This window comes from Charadrius vociferus, unplaced genomic scaffold (genome assembly GCF_000708025.1).
Source record: "Charadrius vociferus isolate BGI_N301 unplaced genomic scaffold, ASM70802v2 scaffold247, whole genome shotgun sequence".
Lineage (NCBI taxonomy): Eukaryota > Metazoa > Chordata > Aves > Charadriiformes > Charadriidae > Charadrius > Charadrius vociferus.
In genome coordinates, this window is record NW_009649188.1 from 618,735 (window position 1) to 639,356 (window position 20,622).

The 20,622-nt window shown below is 38.0% G+C and overlaps 1 protein-coding gene across 1 annotated transcript in view; it reads right to left on the bottom strand.

Annotated features, from left to right (window-relative positions):
* Positions 1 to 18,985, bottom strand: part of SMAP1 (small ArfGAP 1) — a 73,232-nt gene extending 54,247 nt beyond the window's left edge. Inside the window, exons 1-4 of the mRNA XM_009888851.1 lie at positions 18,934 to 18,985; positions 16,115 to 16,248; positions 15,369 to 15,454; positions 11,527 to 11,602 (exon numbers count right to left, since the gene is read on the bottom strand). Coding sequence (XP_009887153.1) covers positions 11,527 to 11,602; positions 15,369 to 15,454; positions 16,115 to 16,248; positions 18,934 to 18,985 — 348 coding nt within the window. The remainder of the gene's footprint in view (positions 1 to 11,526; positions 11,603 to 15,368; positions 15,455 to 16,114; positions 16,249 to 18,933) is intronic.
* Between the last annotated feature and the right edge of the window lie 1,637 nt (positions 18,986 to 20,622).

The following is a 20,622-nucleotide window of genomic DNA, read 5'->3' on the forward strand; positions in this document are numbered from 1 at the left end:
CCGGGAAATAACCTAAATGAAGAGGACTACTCCACACTCATTTTACAGTTTTTAAGTTCAGCTACTACATATGTTTTTCTCATTGCAGCAGACTTTTAACTTTATTACTGTACATCTCCAACAAATGTTTACGCTAAAATTAGTATTTTATTTTAAAGCAGTAGCAATTACAAACTGCTATCAGATGCATATAAACATGCTTACCAATTGCTTACCATTTTTTAAAGAGGCCTATTCTCAAAATACTGAAAGGAGTCCAAGAATACTGATGTACTATTAATAACACTTATCTATGAATTTTATCTATGAATTTCTGCAGAGGTTCTTTAGCCTAACTGGTAAGGCTTTTTTTTTTAAAGTTACTAAAATGTCTCATTCAGTGCTCTAAACCCTGGACACCACATAAAAAGGGTTGTGTCCCACGTTTCACAAAACACAGCAATAGCTGGCTTTTCAACGAAGCTGGTACGGCTCTTCCATCAATATTCTGAACATGCTCACCACTCCTCCATCCCTTCAGAGTGCCCGTATCTCGTTACAGGAATACAGTGAAGCTTGCGCAAAAGCTCGCTGAAGTTCTGGATGTGTGCAGAGCTATAGACGTTCATAAAATTGACATCAAGCAGAGACGCAATTATTCAATGTTCTGGGAAATACAGATATATTTAATAGTATTAGGCCTGAGTGCAAAATATTTTTTCGAACTCTGACCAAGAGCATCCATATTATCTATCTATCTATATCTATTGTTGCCCACATTTTTTTTAGATTGTTTAGCTTCTCCTTTAGATAATCACCTCTTTAGATATTACGGAGAGTCACCATGGCTTGATTCAAGGCTGGCACAGGGTAAACAAAACAGATGCTTTTAACCTCTTAGTGGAGTGCTTTCCGTTTCCCTTTCCAACATAACAGATGCTTTCTGTATTTGTTCCAGGGAAAACTGTCTTTGATGAGAGCTTCTCAACACTTCACAACAATACCTTTTTTTTTTTTTCCTCCTAGCTGGCTTGCCCTGCTGCGTATAAGTTCATTTACATTTTCATGACCCACATTAAACCGGCAACACAGTCACCACAGATTTCAGCTTCGGCAGTTTTGTTTGCACACACATGGTAACTTGTAGCTGGGTGGCCCAGCTGTGTGAACTCCTCTTCAAATTAAAGTACTTAACGGAAGTGGGGAAAACATGACCCTGCACATGGGAGCTACTAAAAATGCAGCTGGCATACTGAAAATCCACAGCCTGGCTTCTCTGTCTCATTCATTTAACCATTGCTGGGCAAAGTCCAGCTCAAGAGCAGTCACTAGTGGTACACTCCGGAGTTGATAGTGGGGAGAGCTATTTAACTTCTTCAATTATGCCCCACACAATGAGACAGAGTACATCATCAGTGAGTTTGTAGATGATACAAAAGCAGGAGGTGTGGTTGACACACTTAGATATGTGTGCTGCCATTCAGAGCACCATTGACAGGATGGGTCAACGGGAACCATATGAAGTTCAAAGGGAAGTGCCAAGTCCTGCACACGGGGAGGAATAACCTCACACATCAGTAGTCTGGGTGGGTATCAACTGGCTGGAAAGCAGATTTGCAGACGAGGACCTGGAGGTTCTGGCAGACAACTTGGATGTGAGCTAGCAATGTGGCTCGTTCTGGGCTCACAAATGCGAGAGAGACATGTGCAGTCTGGAGCAAGTCCAGCAAAGGGACACTAAGATGATTAGAGGATTAGAGCACCTTTCAAATAAGGAGAGGCTTAATAAGTTGAGGTTGTTTAGCCTGGAGGAGAGGAAGCGAATGGGAAAGAAAGGAGGGAAAAAGTCTTATTAACACGTATAAATATCTGGTGGCAGGGAGCAAAGACTGAGGCAGACTGTTGCCTGTTGCATCCAGAAACATGCACAAGAGGCACTGAACGCAAGTTGAAACACAGGAAATTCCATAGTAACATAAGATATTTTTTTTTTGGCAGGGGTGGGGGTGTTGGGTGTTACTGTAGGGATGGTTGAATACTGGAATGGGTTGCCCAGAGAGGTTGTGGAGTCCCCAGCCCTGGAGATACTCAAAACTCAACTGGAGACAGTTCCAATCAACCTGTTCTTGATGACTCCACTTTAAGCACTGGGAAGTGGATGATGTCCAAGGGTCTCTTCCAGCCTGAACTATTCTGGTTTCTATAATTCACCCCATTCTAACAGTACGATCTTGCAAAGTAATTTATCCCACTTTCACTATCCTTGCCCTCAAGCCACAATTCTTGTATAGTATTTCAGTGCTTTCTATTGATGCCTATCTTCATTAACATATTTCAAAAATACTTCATATCACTTGATTCACAAATTCTTCATAGACCACTAAAAAACCCACTATGGTTCCTGCAACCATTTTGGGAGGGGTAACTGGTAACCTCTCTCCAAGTCAATGACTGAATGCTTCTCAATGCTAGCTACTATGAACTTCATGTTCACGCACCCTATCATACCCCAATTTAACCATCTTAAGGTGCCCACGTGACATACTTTAGTGCAGTATATGTATCATGGATTTAATCTCCTTCAAGATAACTTTCTTGAAAATGTGCCATCACAATCTCTAAATTCACATCGGATTTCATCCAGTTGCCTAAATTCGTACTTCTTAAATTATACACAATGCCTTAAGAAAACATGGAAAATGCAGACCCATTATTCTTTTCCTTCAGTGAATTTAAGAATTATATGAAACTGCTCCATACATAATTCACACCCTTTCTTAAATATAGAAACTTTGTTTACTAAACATTGTCAGGACACGATAATACATTCACCCTCAATGAAGTGGAATTGAGTGTGCCAGTTCACAATTTTTGAGACTGAAAGTATCTGGAATCCACTTAAGCTGATTCACCATCCACCCTGAATAAGGCGATTTCCATATGCATGCTGAGAAGTTGAGCTCTTTCTTCTCCTCTGTACTTATTTTTATTAAAAACTGCAGAAATCATTTGCAATAATACCTACATAGCTAATCTTTATCCACATCTAATACAGTGACATCACTGCTTCTCCTCATTACTTGTATGGTATAAGAGCCATTGCATTAGATATAAAATAAACAAAAGTTTAAGGAAGATTGTCTTTTTACAGTTTTTATTTTACATCAAAGAGGATGTAGTAAGTTTTTGAAAAATTTGGAAAATATGATTGCTTCAAACTTGATTTCATCAACCTCTGTGCAACTTCAGTACACTTTTAACTTAACAGCACGTAGATACAGTCAAACTAAATTATTCAGATTGGGTACCAGAAACTCCTTCATAAGTGCAGTCCCGTGTCTCAAATCATCACACCAGCAGCTGTTACTCAATAGTGTATTTTAGTAAGATTTTATTCTTTCTGGAACCTCAGTTCTAAAAATTACACATTTCCTCTTGACTTGCTGAAGAACTGTGTAATCATCTACTTCAAAGCTTACTTCCTCTAATCAGTAATTTTGGGAGAATCTTACAAATTCCCAAAAACCTAAAACAAGCAGCGTTTGCTATTTCTCTTGGCCACTGCATCTAATATCATGAGCCTCATTAACAGCTGCCCCTCCACCTTACCAGTTGCATAGCTTTGATTGCAAGTGTTTAGGACTCAATACAGAGATCATCAGTCAAGATGAATACTATGTTCAGAAATTACTTTCATAAAAACAAACATTCCAAAGTATTTGGAGATGGAGAACACCAGTCCTTGTTATACTTCTGCCTTATTTCCAGAGTGAACAAATGACTTCTGCTGAAGATAAGCCAAGTTGCCCTTTGAGCACTTCATCATGTCAGGTGTAGTCAGAACGCTGAACTGTTCTATTTGTAGCTAAAAATCAAGCAGTATCCCTCGTACAAGCACAAAAACCCACTCAATGCATTTTTATCAGCTCTGTTAAGACCTGTACCAAGCCAAGGGCTCTGACCTCCCATAATGCTCTCCCTTCAACAAGAGCAAATTCTACCTACTATTGTCACCTCAGAATGCACTCCAGGTACCGGTGATAAACCTGTTAAAGGACGGGCAGAAATTAGACAGGAATATTAAGTAGAGAAGGAGCCTTGGGATCAGCTAAATTCCTTAACAATGATGAGAAAGATGATATACACATATTTTCTCCCTTAAACAACAGGATTTCTGTTCTTTGAAACTCATTACTAATTCTGAAGAGAAGAGCTACCAGACTGATAAGTTGTTACGCATTCATATTCCTATACAACTAGGAACTGCCTTCACATTAGTTGAGCAGACAATGCCTATCTATTTCGTAAGACGTACGTATGAAGGGGAAGTAATACAGTCTTACTCTTCAGGTTTTATTATTACAGTCACTAATATGGGTAAGTGTGATCTCTGAACAACTTCTTCCAAACTAGAAAGTGATCTCTCCAGCAGTCTTCCATTGTCAGTTCTGGATGCAACTACTTTGTCTTAGGATTGGTTAGATAATCAAGGGAAAGTAACCAAAAAGTGACCTTGTCAAATAACTGTTTTGTCGTGACAGTCACAAGCGTGAGCTAACACTTGAAATCTGCTCTCTTTCACTGCAAAAAAGCAGTCTGCCTGCGAGCATTTGTTGTGATATTCTGAATAGATTCCCGAGAACACTCCTCACCCTGTGTTCAAACCACACGTTACATCATCCATTTTTAGTTTCATTCAAGTGTTTCAAAAGAATCAAAAGTTATGATAGTTCAACTAAGATGACAATTAGCCTTGAATACACCATGACATCATTTTTTCAGCCTGTAACAGAATTTCTATTCACGAACGGCAAACATTCCATTTTCAATTCATTAAACATCCCTTACATCCGCTGGCAATGCTAGAAAATCCACTGTAAACACTGTTTCCCCAATGCAGGTGACAAATTTCATGAGAACTGGGAAAAGAACTGTGCCCAAAAGCCAAGAATACATAGATCTGCCATAGCTTCCAAGAAAATATGACCACAGAAAATTACATTAAAAAAAAAAAAAATCCCTCACGAACTCACAGGCTGCGATAACCACAGGCTACAGCTAGAAGTCTTACCAATCCAAGTTTCTTTTTCTGGCTCAGCATGACCGTCTTCATACATGGTTTCCTTGGAAGTAGTAGAAAGTGGTATGAGGAATTTAGAGAATACCAAGTTATCCAGAAAATTACTAATATATCCCAGAGAAAAAAAAAATAAAGACAAAAAAATATAGAAACAGAAGAGTAACTGCAATTGTGCTAAGGTGTGGTTAAAGGAACACAGTAGAAAAGCCTAAACCAGATAAAAAAGGGAAGGTAGGAAAAAATTACTAAAAAAGAGTAAGTTAAGGTAGACAGCTGCCTAGCCTGTACATTGTTTTTCCACTTGGGAGTTCCTTTTGTACATCCAGGTTTAGAACTATGCAAGTCTTCTCTACTGTAATAAGGAGTCTCTCTAAAATAGTAAGGCAATTTACTCTGCTACAAAAATCACGATAGCTTTATTTCATTCTCTTGGAATATGCCCTGTGTCTCCAGCAAGGCTCATATTTGCCCCACCTGTATTTACAACAACAATTCTGAAAAAGGCCTTCAAGTCCTTTATTTAAGCACACAAATTCAAATTCTTGGGGAAAGGTGTTTGTATAATTGTAAGCTGTGCTCTTCTAAGAGTGCTCCAGGAGACAGTAAACTAAAGGAGGATAAAGAGTTTAATGAGAGCCCAAAGCAAACAAAATATTTCAATAAGCAACAGTCTTCAGGACTAAGACTGTTAGATGAGAAACTGCTTTGGATGCTCTACCCTTCAGTTCTAGGATTGTTGTGTACAAAAAAACCTACAATGAATATAAAAGGATTTGCCTATGTTTGGAAGCGGTAATCAGGTGCAAGTCTGAAGTGGAACGATATTCCTGAACAGTTTCATGTCAACACCCACCTGAAGGAGAGTTTTAACATATAAAATGACCTCACACCACCTGACCTATGGTAATTGTCTGTCGTTAATTACAGAAGTGACACAAGCTCTCCATTGCGTTGTACAAGCTCTCAGGGATAAATCAAGTCAAACAGAACAGCTTATTGCACAGTAAATTGCTCAAGTTACCGTATCTTAGATGCACCACATTTATAAACATGCCCTAATTGTTTCATTACGATGTGAAGTTTGTTTTATCGGATTCTATGCTATACTTTGCATTATTCACAGCTTACGTATGCCTAAAAATTGCGAAGGAGGTTTGGCAGAAAATTAATTTTATTAGGACAGTATTACGCTGAGGATATTTAAAATAAGTTGACTTGTTAACAGCTACGGCTGCTCTTAAGTTGATTATTCAAAGAGCCAAAAAAGTTCCTGACCTTAACACCACCAAATCACGTGTTATTGACAGAACAAGTATATACATAATCCCAAGTAATATCCTGTCAGCTTCAAGTGTTTTTACTTGTATTATTCCTCTTTTTAAATTTAAGCATACATAAAAAGCATAAAAAAACCCATGAAGTCCTGAATGTTTCAAAATTACATCATATGAAAGCAAAACAGGAAGGCAGCTGGCCAGATCAAAAGATGAGGGTTTCTTAAGCTGTTGGTCTTGAGAAGTCTTGACAAAACAAGGTCTCACCACAGTAGGACTATGAACTACTTTCTGAGAAACGACGCATTGATCTTTTAGACCAGTGTGACTCCTATTAATGTTGGGAAAGAATTATGATAGGCACTGGCTTGAGAAACACTACTTCTAACTCTGTCATGGGCTACACTGCTTAAATGGAATATATCTGATAATAAGGATACATTCTCCTAAATATAAATGCCATACAGTTGCCTTCACAATTTTAGGCACAATAGCACAACCCTACAACTGTATCTAAGCATTTACAGATCATTTCAACTATAAGAGTTCTTCAAAGAGCTGACAACGCATCTGAAGATACTTCCATGGGGTACAAAAAAAAAAAAGAAAAAAATCAGTTTGCCCCCCTGGGTAGGCTAATTTATTCAAAATTCCCTTCTTTACACTGATCAGAATAAAACTTAAAAATAAACACTGCTAGTTTAACAGCAGCTAAATGGAAATTTTTCAAAAAATGGTAATATTCCAATACTCTGCAAATAAAGTGTCTCTACAAATGCATTGTTACACATTTTTTAAAAACTTTTTCTTGTCCTACAATATTGTGAAGCAGCAAATGCATATGTAACTATTTAAAAGGTTTCTGTTCCAAGTAAGACCTGAAGTATAAATATTCCAAAAAAACTGAAAGGCACCCATAAAACTCATCCACATTAACACATTCCTTAAAATATCAGATTGATTTTAACTGTATTATCAGTGTTGGTAAAAAATAATGAATACATCATTTCCATTGATACTTTTTCCCAGGCTTTTCCCCCCAACTACATTGCTTAATCTGAACTGGAGCTCCTGCTTGTTGTTTCACCAGAAGTACACATGAAATTACATCTGCGAAAAGAAGGGACAAGCACAGTGTGATGACTTTGACAAATTCCCAACCTACATCTCCTAACCTGACCCAGAGCACTGTAGTTTGCCTACCTGGATGGGGCTACCATTCCTGCCACATTCTGGAGGATTTTTCTCAAGGCTAAAGCCCAAGATTGTGGTTAAGAACTAGGTCTGATACTAGAATGTTTCCCAGTACCAAACAAAACAAAACCACAAAAAAAAAAAAACAAAAAACACCCCACAACCAAAGAGAAAAATACCAAAACCAAAACCCAAACACACCACTGTTCAAGGGTGTCAGCCTCTCAGGTCGTTCTATAAGTCACAAGCCTGCACTGAGTCTGAGCAAGAAAACTAGAGAAACTATTTACTGATAACCCACTTATAACCACTGAGTAAATCATAGCACTCATTTAGTCCTGAGCAGTGATACAGAACCAGCATTTCGCATTTTCCCAACAACGATATCTCAGAAAACTGAGATCTATGCATTTTAATAGATTTTAAATATTTTTAAAGCCGGGCTACTTTCAGTCAGCATTACATTTTTCTAATGTATATTTGATTTCTACTTAAATGCATTATTCTATTTAAAATGTAACTAGCCAATAAAACTGCAGATGCTTTTTTTTTGCCCATAGCTTTATCCTTCATTGCTTTTCAGTCAACCATGAAATAAATAATTTAATTTTTCATATTTACCTATTTTTAATCTGCACGTATGATGGCACTACTGGTCTCTGCGCTACCTATAATAATTTTGTTATTATAGCGTGTATTTCTAAAACCCAAATTTAGTAATGCAACAGCCTTGTCAGAAAACAAAACATCTCATATAATCAACAATTATAAATAAAAATTGTGTTACAAAAGAAAAGATACATGAATCCTGAGCACTACTGGACCGTGACATATATATACTCCTGGGCTCCAACATACAGAATGCATTAATACAGATGTTGTACTGTCAAACTTGAAAAACTTATGAGATCTTGTCAAAATTAAGCTAAAAAAAATATTGTATTGCATATTTTAAGAGACTATTCACAGAAATCACAGAATTTTCAGAGTTGGAAGGGACCTCTAGAGATCATCTCGTCCAACTCCCCTGCTAAAGCAGGATTGCCCAGAGCACATTACTCAGGACTGCATCCAGGCGGGTCTTGAAAATCTCCAGAGAAGGGGACTCCACAACCTCCCTGGGCAGCCTGTGCCAGTGCTCTGTCCCTGAACCGTAAAGAAGTTTTTCCATGTATTGGAACGGAACTTCCTATGTTCCAACTTGTGCTCATTGCCCCTCGTCCTGTCACTGGGAACCACCGAGAAGAGTGTGGCTCCATCCTCCTTCAACCCACCCTTTAGATATTTGTAAGTAGTAATAAGGTCTCTCCTCAGCCTTCTCTTCTCCAGGCTAAAGAGTCCCAGCTCTCTCAGCCTTTCCTCATAAGGGAGATGCTCCAATCCCTCAATCATCTTGGTTGCCCTTCGCTGGACTCGCTCCAGCAGTTCCCTGTCCCTCTTGAACTGGGGAGCCCAAAACTGGACACAGTATTCCAGTTGTGGCCTCACCAGTGCAGAGTAGAGGGGGAGAGTGACCTCCCTCGACCTACCGGTCACACTCTTCAAAACAACTTTTATGCTACAGGAAGCTTTTACCACAAGCAACTTGTAATAGTGGACCAAATCCAGCAAAGCCCCTTAAATTTTTAAACGCCACCTCAGTGAAATCACTTGGTTAAGGAAAGTGACCCTTAGGGCACAGCAATCCTGTTTCTGCACTTCTGCATTACCTGCTCATACCCAGAAGGGACTCATTTTACCAAATGACAACATACATATGCATCTCCAACCAAATTGGTCCTAATCCAAGCAGAAGGCATTGCTATTTCAAAGGTGATAATCAAAAGTAAGTGTGCTAAAAGCTCATGTCACCCCAACAATGCTGACTTTGATTAGAAATAGGACACAGCGTGCTCTCTGCAAAAGCAAACCGGGTAAAGAAATTTTCCAGAGGAAAAGGGGTTGCCATGACGTAGTACAGACATCTCACCTGAACAGTTCACAAGACTATTACTCATTACAGTATCATGCTATCAAGTGCTTTGATGCTACGAAAGCACTTGGCAGAGGACTGCTGACAAGCAGGAATCTCCCCCTTCTGCCACAGCCACCCCTCAGTCCCCAGGGAATCTTAGCCACCTCCTGGCAGGGTGGAAAGAGGGAAGGTGTCTCGGATGTCATGAGGACTGCAAAAAGAAAGCTTTAGAAACTGCCATCACCCCCTGCACACGGGCACCGAAATGCGTATCCCCACAGAACTCTGCTCCTCACCCCATTCTTCTCAAACTCTCCGCAGTCCTTCATGTGTTGGAAGTGTAGAGTAACTTCCCCTCTTCCCTGCCAACAGTACCCAGGAACAGAAAAGCAGCACATCAGACATGCAGAATGGAGGCCCAGCTTCACCTTTTCTTCCTTCTCCCTGCCAGTCCCAGGCCCGCAAGATGATGATGCCAAGTGCATGTGACCTGGGTTGCAACCAGAGCCAAGGAGGAGAACCCAACACAAGCTGACTAGGACTACCGGTGCTACACTGATTCAGTCAATTTAGTATTGTGTACTTTATTATTTTGCTATAACTGTGACTTCAGATTGCCTACCTCAAACCTGATTTTTGATGGCCTTGCAGAACAGCAGATGAACGTAAATGTGCATGAGTTGTCTATTGTTAAAATATTTCATAATCAGATTTTGATCCTATCTCAGAGATATCATGCCATTTACATTAGTTAGCGAAAAAAAAAGCCCAGGTAGGAAGAAATAAAATGGTGTTCCCTACTCAGCAGTAACATGAGTTTCTTCAGCTTGTCTGAATTCTATCCTCACTGCTATAACAGGTAAAGCGATTCATATTAGTCTGCAATACGATAAGCAAAATCTGACTACTCCTTCAAACATATAAAGGCAGCAATGGACGATTACATTAGACACCTAGGTTGTCTGTTTAGAAAGATCTTGGGAGTCTTTTGAACTTTTTAAAGTAGTATAATTTTTCCTATTTTCTTCAACAATTCTTCCTATTTTCTACTTTGGAACTGAAGTAAAGAAGGGTAACTGATAGTGTAATTCAAATCACAATTTGTATTTTGCCTCTTAAGTGAATCAGTTTTCCCCCTACTTCAACAATGCTTAATGAAATACACTTCTCTAGTTTCCAGGTTTGTTTTTTTATCCTTCTAAAATGACACTATCATTCAAAGATCCATTTTCTCAGATAGCAACAACAGCATAAACTCCCTCTCTTTATGTCCACCTTTGCACTTGCTTCCCCAAAGATCACTGCCTAGTCAGAAAAAGTAGTAAGTTACATGTTAGGCCATACTTACATAATGTAGGTATAGAGGAGCAAGTGTTTAAGCATACATATACCTAGAGAAATAAAAAGATACTAGACTGTATGCCCCAGAAACAGCTGTATCCAAAAACCCGAACAAGGCTGTGAACTTCATTAAAGGCTGACATTCTCAAAACTGCTTTGCCAGCAAAGCACTCACCAGCTTACTGTGGCGAACACAGAGCTACACGATTAAACAGCTGGTTTGCCATGCTGCCCGTGTTTGCTTTAGCAGTGCACCTTGCTGCAAACAAGTTCAGCAGTGCAATAAGACCCGCAGAAGAGGAGCCCAAAACTCCCTAGGATTTCTCACCAAGATATTACAGAAAATGGAGGAAGACAAAATCACCAGAAACAGTAATCCTATCTTAACTCTGTAACATGGAAAAACATACTCTGAAAGGATTCAAAGTATGCTGTTGAAGAACTACCCATCACTGAAAGAGAAAAACACAATATAAAATAGTCAGAAGCCATTTGTTAGATCAGAATGTTTTGCTGTGATAAATGTAATAGACAATGTATGTTGAACTTACAGAACCTAGGAATAGCTTTCAAGAGATACATAAAAAAGCATTTAGCTCTGTATCAAAAAGTTTTTGACTGTGAAAGACATTTTTTCTACATTTCTGTTATGTAATTTTCAAAAAAGAAAAGTGACAGAGTTCTCGGTGAAACTGTTTACTTACATTGAAAGCATTAACCGCATTTTTATCATAATACTTCTTCTTTTCGTACTTATCCCTGATGAAAAATTCCACAGCTCTGGAAGTAGATAGTTTAAGGAAAATATGCATTCAGATAAATAGCAACATTAACCTAAAAAACTGATGGGTTATTCAAATTAAAGAATTGCATCAGATTCTTGCTGTATCTCATAGTTTTAAAACAACAGAACAAACTGTTCTACACAGAACAATTGCTATTGCAGTGTCCAAAAAGAGCTTCTTTTTACTACAGAGAATTAATCAGTTTAATCTCTTAGTGAAACAATATGAGAAGGACACACGAGAATTAACTCAGTGTTCCACAGTTAGGACATTTTCACTTGATATTTATAAGCTACAGGGCTGTAGTACTGCAAATATTTGAACAAAGGTACTCGTATATGGGAAATAATTGAAGTATAGCTTACCATCGTAACTTGGGAAAAAATACTTCCTCTTCAGGTAAAAGGTGAAACGTATGTACCTGTTCTCTGATTTGCACAAATTGTATCAAAAGCTGACCATAAACAGTTCTCTGAGATCAGTAAGTCCTCCATGAGAGTCTCTTATTACAAGAAACTTCTCTGTGGAAGGGAAAGAAAACTAAAACTCTAGTGATAAAAAGATACGGAAGCCAAGGTGGAAACAGTGGCAAGTATACTGATGTAGAATACCAGAACTGACAACTCACTAGCTCAAACACAAAAAGGACAATGAGTTGTTTTCCTCAATTATTCTCTACGCTTAATAAAGCGGCTCATCCAAAGCAGTAAAACTGATTCTCTGGTATCTGTAGAATAAATTTTAAGTAATTTGTTCAGCAATGTGATTATCCATTCAAAAATCAAAATTGCAACTGTGGAAACTCAGATTCACTGCATCTTAAACTTCCATAGCATTTTTTCCTCAATTAATGGAAAGGTAACTTAGCTCCATGTACTATGTCCTAAGATTAACACTGAGCTCAGATCTATCTTAGTACTAATATTGCATTATTCTTTACACATAGCAAAGGACTGTCATTGTGCCAAAAAAATCAATGTATATAATCAAATTACACATGAATGGTAGTTGTGTAATATGCAACTCTCACAACTTTTCAAATTTAGCTAAGACTAAACAGGATTCCCTCAGAAAGTTTATTTTCAACTTGCAGCATAAATTACTGCATTATATAATCTCAGTGGAGGCAGGAGATAGAGAAAGGGAATTTAACTTTTTTCTGTGCTTTTGGGCTGTAACTGGACAACTGCATTTAATTATAACTAATTTAGAAGTGAAGAGAGGAGATTCAAAAATTCATTGTTGTAAAATACCTTAACCTATCCTTTCTTCAAATAAAAAGTCTTAGTTATTTGCCAAAATTAACATTTTCAGACGGCACATTTATCTTCTGAAGTGTTCTAAGTTTTGGTTGCTCAAGTTTTGGTGTTAGATATTTTCTCCCAGTCTCCCAGAATGCACACTTGATATTTCAGACAATTAGAAAGTTTTAATTAAAAAATTATTAACACAGAATCATAAGTATTTAAATTTCATATGGTTCAATTTTCCAGGATGCTATTACACCAAGATATTTAGTTGTGTATTTTGAAAAACACCCACTTTATTCAAGTTACCCCACTTCAATATGCATGAATTTTTGGACCATGCTCAAGTGTCTTGAGATCAATAACCTACTGTGTTCTTGTTAACAAAAGAATTTAAAGCAACCTCAACAGATGCCAAAACTGTTTTAAGAAGTGAGTAAAATGAAGAAATAAAAAAAAAAATAGTTAATCTGTTCATGGAAAAAAACCAAAACTTTTTCAAACAGGAAGCTAAAACTGACATACAAAAAAAAATATCAAGATGATCCTCAGAGTTAGCTTCTATACCACAGCACCCCTGCCAAGTACAAGAATAAAAAAAAAGAAAAAAAAACACAAAAAAAACAAACTACCAAAAAAATGCCCAGAAAGGTCAGTCTTGTGATTAAGCAGCAAAAGTGATGGGGGACCTTTAGCAGGAAATTCTGGGCACATTCTACACGCACATTTCTTCCATGTCTCTATTCTACTACCTAAAAGTAGAAATAAGTGTATTATAGTGCTACAGGAAGTTAAACACTAATATAGAATAACATATACAAAAGTGATTATAACACGCCAAGAGTTTTCATAGTTCATCCAAAAGAATATTCAGAATATTGAGAATGTTCACAACGAGGATACTGACAATACACAATGCTGATTCTGTAGTGATACAAAGGGGAAAGAGGAAAGGCAAAAAAAGCCTGTAACACAACAGCTTGTCATGAATGCCAAGTACGTAAGTAGCTGCCAAAGTTATGGGGGAAATGAGAAATAAAACAGAAAATGTTGGCATCCTCTCCTGGCAGTGTGTTTTTAATAAAGAGAACATCTGCAATGAAATATATTCAGTTGATCAAGTCCACAACTTCGAAGCTGACAACTGTTCAAAAGGCTATGTAATTATTTCAAGGTATACAGTGTCAATGAAAGAATTATTTTGAAAGTCTAAAAACGAGACTTTTGGTCTAATCTGACAAGAATATCTTAGGTAAAGCATTATTACTTCTCCTGCAATAGCACCACTGAATTCAAGTTAGCCGCAGTAAGAACAAAATACACAACTTCAAGATCTACTTTTAAAGTAAGTTTTAGTCAAAGTATTTCAGTCTTATGGCTGAAATAAAGTTCTGGAATATTACAGCTGGAATACTACAGTGCTATCTGGTTCCAGTTACCCTTTTCTTATGTGTATGTATGTTTAATTTAAAAGCTACTGGAATATGAAGAAACATATCTGTTTTGCTCAAGTGCATTTTACAATCATGAGCCTAACCCTTCAAAAAAAAAATTCTTCTGCACATAACATACTGAGCATAGCACTTAGTAAGCAGAAGCACAAAAGTCACTTTTGGATATACAAGGAGAAAATTCAGATCCAGTTACAACTTAGTCCATTTATCAGCCTCCATAGCCTGTATCACTATCAGGCTAAGAGAGTTGGAGAAAGATTCAGCTCACTTAACAGTAGGTGTTTAGGATCTCATTACAGTTAAAGAGTTCCAGTAAGATCAGGTGAAGCAAATCCTAACCTGTGGAGTAACATCACTAAATCAGGAGCTAATACAAATCTAAATTAATGCCAACATACATTATCCTAAGGATTCAGTACAGTTGGAAAAGGTATTTCTTGCAGAAAGCTATTTATTGGAGGTAGACAATTTTTCTTCCAGCACTCCCTTTCCAGGTACCTGGTGATAACCACACACCAACACAAGTGGTGGCAGCCAGGGAGGTTTGGTTTATTTAGATATTCCCATGCTAGTCATCTGTGCTTGCAGATTTCATACAACGCATACACTTTAAGTATTCTGTAATTTTCTGGAGTTAATCTACAGGAAGAAATCCGTACTTCACTAGAGTAAGATCCAATGGCTTATTTTCTTAACCATTCACTTCATTATTTCCTGTTCAAATGCTTCTAACTTCAGCTGGCAGTTACTCAAGATAAAGACCGAATATTCAAGAGCTTTCTAGTATCACTCTAACTTCCTAGGGAATTTATGAAGTCACCTCTTCTGAAAGCAAAAATAAATGGGGCTTGCCAAATCTCATTACCAAGTAGATTTGTTATAACTGAAGTAATTTAAACCTTTTCTGACCTGTTCCCAACTTCCACTATCATTTCTTATACAACAATATCAATGAAATAAATAAGGTGAGTTGCCAAATGTAGCAGTTCCTTGAAACAGTCATAACATCTAAATTGCATTAAAAGTCATTTCAATGTGAAAGCTAAAACAAAAAGGATACTGATCTGTTTGAGGTCTTCGGAAGTTCTCTGGTAGATTAGCTTCATAGAGTAGTCGTGCTTTAGTATTTCCCATTTCCTGCATGCACTAAGGAAAAGTGGAAGAAAACAGTGAGTTCATGTTCCTCAATACTTTAAATCCTGAAACAGAATATTATTGGTGTGCACTGCAGGTTTTTAACTTGGAGACCTCTCTGCTACCATACGTCTTGGGAGATGCTCCCATGGCACAGCAGGGCTGCCCGCCAAGAACTGCTGGACGAAAGCTAATCACGCAGATGCTGTTTGCAGTGTAAACTAACTCATCCAGTGAAAGATTGGCTTTCATCTCTCAGGATGGCTCTTCAGACCAGGAAGAACAGGAGTAAGAAAATCTATCTGGCAGCCCAGAGGCTTCAGACTGGAGCATGCCTGGAAAAGTTAGTACTTCGTACACCAAAAGAACATAATCAGGAATCAGACAGATGTGTGAATGTTATCTTACTGTCCCCTACTGAAAAAGAAAAGGCTTACAACGCATTTTCCATAGATACAACAAAGAAGCAGCTTTCAGAGCTTTCCAAAGATAGCTAAACCAATTTCTGATGTGAATTTTCAGAATTAAAACGCATTACAGTAGAAACACAATCAAAGTAGTTCTTAGTGTGTTATAAAACATTTAAGTTGGAGCATCATGATAAACTCAAATCCTTTTGAAAGGATTCCTGGCATTCCCTCCAAATTGAAAACATATCTTAAAATATTTTACCTGTATTTGTTCAGGTGTCCATTGGTCCAAGTTGACAGACTTGACCCTTGATATATGGACACCAAGATTTCGATGTATTCCAGCACATCTGATGCAAATAAAAACACCGGTGTTCCAAGAGGCCCATCTTGGACCTAAGGGGAATGAGTAAATACATTAGTTATTTTCAAAATTCCATATACCATGAAGATTTTCTTTGCATAACTCTATACTGACAACAAGAATAAACAAGTCTGAATAAAGGCTCACAGCTGTTTCTTTAGGATATCTATTACTTCTAACAATATCCACTGTTAGCAAATTTATTTATGGCTTTCTGCTTCTAAGTAATATCACATAACATTTGAGTTCGCTAGACTAAGCTAGGAAGCCATATGTTGTGTCCACCGTGCCTCCCCCCCCAAAAAAAAGAAACAAGCAAACAAACTTTAGAAAGTTGGCTTACTAGTAACAAGATTTTGCTTAAATCTTGAATAATCCTTGTGGCTATGCATCAGATGCAAGCATCAGCAGAAATAAGTAGAAGTTGCCCTTTTTTCTCCAATTAAAAAGATTCCTAAAACATGCATCTGTACCTAACTTGAAAGTAAATGCAGGGCAATCTTATATTAATGCAACAAATCCTTTAATACCTCATACAGCACAGACTTTACAACAGTAGCATGCAAGCTCTTAGAGAATGATTATACAGATCTTTGCCAAACCAACCGATGAAAATACCCATGACTAAGAATGGTGGAAAACTGAATTCATTCAGTACCCTTGATTCCTAAACTGCAGTACGAGTTGCGATTCACAGTCCAAGGAATTTTCCTCACAGAAACAGGTTGATTTATGAACCTTACTATTGTTTCTCAGCTGTGCTGACATTTTGAGACAGACCTAAAGTACACTGGCTTGAACTCCCCCAGTGACACTTGGGATGTTTGACTTTAAGTTACTACACAACCTCAAATTAGACACTCTTACTTATATCATTTTATTCCAGCTCTGCACACAACCACCATTAAAAGCACTGCTTCAAAGTCCATCTAGTTCTGAGCTCTGAGGAGTTCAGAGATTAAATAACTAACCATCAAAAGCAAGAAGGCACATTGAAGAGTTGGAAAGCATTTCAAGCAATTATTTTCCACCTTTGTACGACAGAGGTGCACCTAGACCACTCGTGCAAATGCAGCAGTTTGCATTTCAATATTAATATATTGTAAAAACACTTTCCTGGGGCCTAGAAAAAAAAAATCTTATGCTTCCCTCTCCTGATATTTATCTTCAGATTGTTTGGGGTTGACCCCAACCAAACACCCACAGAGCTGCTTGCCCACTCTCCTCTCCTGCAGAACTGGAAGAAAACAGAAGGAAGGCGAGAAGACTTGTAGATTGAGATAACAGTTTTAGTAAGTGAAGCAGAAACCGCACACAAGGAGGGGAAAAAGGAGGGGAAAAAGGAGGGGAAAAAGGAGGGGAAAAAGGAGGGGAAAAAGGAGGGGAAAAAGGAGGGGAAAAAGGAGGGGAAAAAGGAGGGGAAAAAGGAGGGGAAAAAAAGAAAAAAACTAAAAAAGAAAAAAAGAAAAAAATCCTGGGATTTCTTCACTACTTCCCATCAGCGGACAGGTGTCCGACAACTTCCTAGGAAGTCAGGCCGCAGCAAACACAACACTGATTTTGGAAGACAACACCATAACCAAGAATGCCCCTTCTTGGTTAGAGAGTCCAGCGAAGGGCAACAAAGATGACTGAGGGATGGGAGCATCTCCCTTATGAGGAAAGGCTGAGAGAGCTGGGACTCTTTAGCCTGGAGAAGAGAAGGCTGAGGAGAGACCTTATTATTGCACACAAGTATCTAAAAGGTGGGTTGAAGGAGGATGGAGCCAGACTCTTCTCGGTGGTTCCAAAAAAGGTGACAGAGCACTGGCACAGGCTGCCCCGGGCGGTTGTGGAGTCCCCTTCTCTGGAGATTTTCAAGACCCGCCTGGATGCAGTCCTGAGTAATGTGCTCTGGGCAATCCTGCTTTAGCAGGGGAGTTGGACTAGATGATCTCTAGAGGTCCCTTCCAACTCTGAAAATTCTGTGATTCTGTGATTCTTCCTCCTCCTTTCCTTGCACATTTATTGCTGAGCATAACGTCATATGGTATGGAACGGCCAATGAAAGTCAGCATCTGTTCCAGCTGTCTCCTCCCAATTTCTTGCCCCTCACCCTACTCATCTGCAGGGAGGGGCAGAACAGAAAAAAGGAAAAGCCATGATGGTGTGCAAGCACTGTTCAGCAGTAGCCAGACAGGGCAGCAGGAGAAATCCTTTCAGTTAGACTCCATTCTTTTGAACTGGTATTTGAAAATCCCAAGACACATCCACAGTTCCCCAGATTTGTTGGAAGAAGCCTTCCTCTTACTAGTGGAAATACTGGCTATATTTTGGGTAGCCACCTTGTTTTTAATTTCTGTTGTTCAAGATCTCAAAAAGTCAAACCACCTGATGTCCATTGCTTGACCTTTAAGACCAAAATGATTACAATGACTGGCAGTTTTTGAAATAAGTGCTACTATCATAAAATTAGATCTGAGGGGTCAAGAGTTCTAACAGTTCTACTTGCTGAAACTAATACATCATTTCCCACATGGCACTTCTAGGTTAAAACTACTACTTGTCAGGTAAGAATGAACAGTCAACCTGTTTGCAACATGTGTCTTAAATAGTTCAAAAACTAGCAACCTGTTGACCTGCCTTTTTGTTTTCCCCTATGAAACACCACAGACACAAAATACTCACCCTGTCCTTACAGTCTGTGTAGATCTATACTACAGGAAGATCCCACTTACAATGTATACTACTTTCAGTTTTAGCGCTCCAGGATAGAGCTTTGCAGGCCATTTGCGTCAACATATTAATCAGGTTTCAGCTAAAGTAGTACACCTGAAGAAACTTAATTAAAAAAAACCCTCCCTGGCCACTCCATTGTAAATAAAGTACCTCATCTTATGCAATTGCTTAATGTAGCCACAACGATCCAGAAACAAAAAGGTAAGAGAAGGTCTCATGTGCCCAACAGCTTCTCCATTTTTCCCCCCCAAACTATAACCCAGTGATGTGCATTCTAAAGGAGGTATGTTTTGATCAGGTTACTATAGGGACAGGAGGCATTTACCTGTAGTATCTAAAAACTGTCCATATTTTTATCCCATAGGGTGTTTACACAGCCACTATAAACTTTTTACCACAACAGTTTGTACAACTACACATCACATGAGTTTCCTATTCTTCAGGTTCTTCCTCAGCTATAATATCCCAGATAAGCAAGTTCTACATTAATGAGACAAGACCAGAGTGAAGGCTTGACATGACTGAGGGCTGCCTTAATAAATGAAGAGAGAGATCATTAACTTTGTAGTTTAATATTTTAACTTAAAATTTTCTTAACAAAAAGAAAGATCCTAACACAACTTGTGAATTAGCTGGTTTTCTCCTGGAATGGAACAGCTTCCTATTTTCCCAGAAGATCAGATTTCATTAATTTGTACTTATTTCTGAAATAACTTAGGGAAATCAATTATATTTAAGCAACAAAGTAACAAATTCAGCAGTGCAATAACAGACGAACCTGAGGCCAGACAAAAGTGTTCACGTGTAATCTCCAAATTTATTTCAGACGACTGGCAATATGCAATATTAAACATTTCAAATGAAAAGTGGTTTAATTAATATAAATCAATTACAGCTACAGTTAAGTAGTACGCAAAAAAAGTTACAAAATAATGATTTCTGTGTGGGCATCAAACCAGCTGTGCTTGACTTAGACAAACAGTCAACATTTGCTTAGTCTCCAAATCTTCCCCGTGCAAGAAATGTTTAACAGTAATTTGGACTGATTCAATAAAAAAAAAAAAATTACATTTATCTCAAATCTGTATGGAGTCAGGATCCTTACTTCTGTAGACAGGAAATACTTTGCACTTAACAGATATATTCACAGATTTCTTCTCGTTGGCTCCTTAAAAATACATTTAGGTTTTTTCAGCAAAATTTAGAAAAGTAACCTAGTTTATCTACTGTAGATATTTTGCTAGCCAATTAAGGAACTTGGCTTCAGAAAAGAAGACTAGACATTAAGAATCTTGATGACTGCCATTTTATGCCATTTAAAACACCTTTACGTGTCAGCAGTAATGCTATCTTACCTGTCAAGAACTGCATTATACAGTGCAACTCCAATCAGCCAATTTTAACAGGAAATACTGTTTGACGTAAGTTTTAACACAATTGTAATTTTATTCTTTCAAAAGCCATTTGAATACAAGGTTTTTACAAGAAGTGCTGAGCTGCATTTCAGCAGGTTGCTGCACCACTATCAAAGCACCATTCTGATCTAAAACCACATTTCAAGTGATTTCTTCAGTCATTTAAGATACATATAATTTTCAGCCTCTTTCAAATTTTGCTAAAGTCAATTTAATGAAAAGTGCCATAGGACTTGTGCTGTCCTGAAAATGACCAATGTTTATACTAGACTA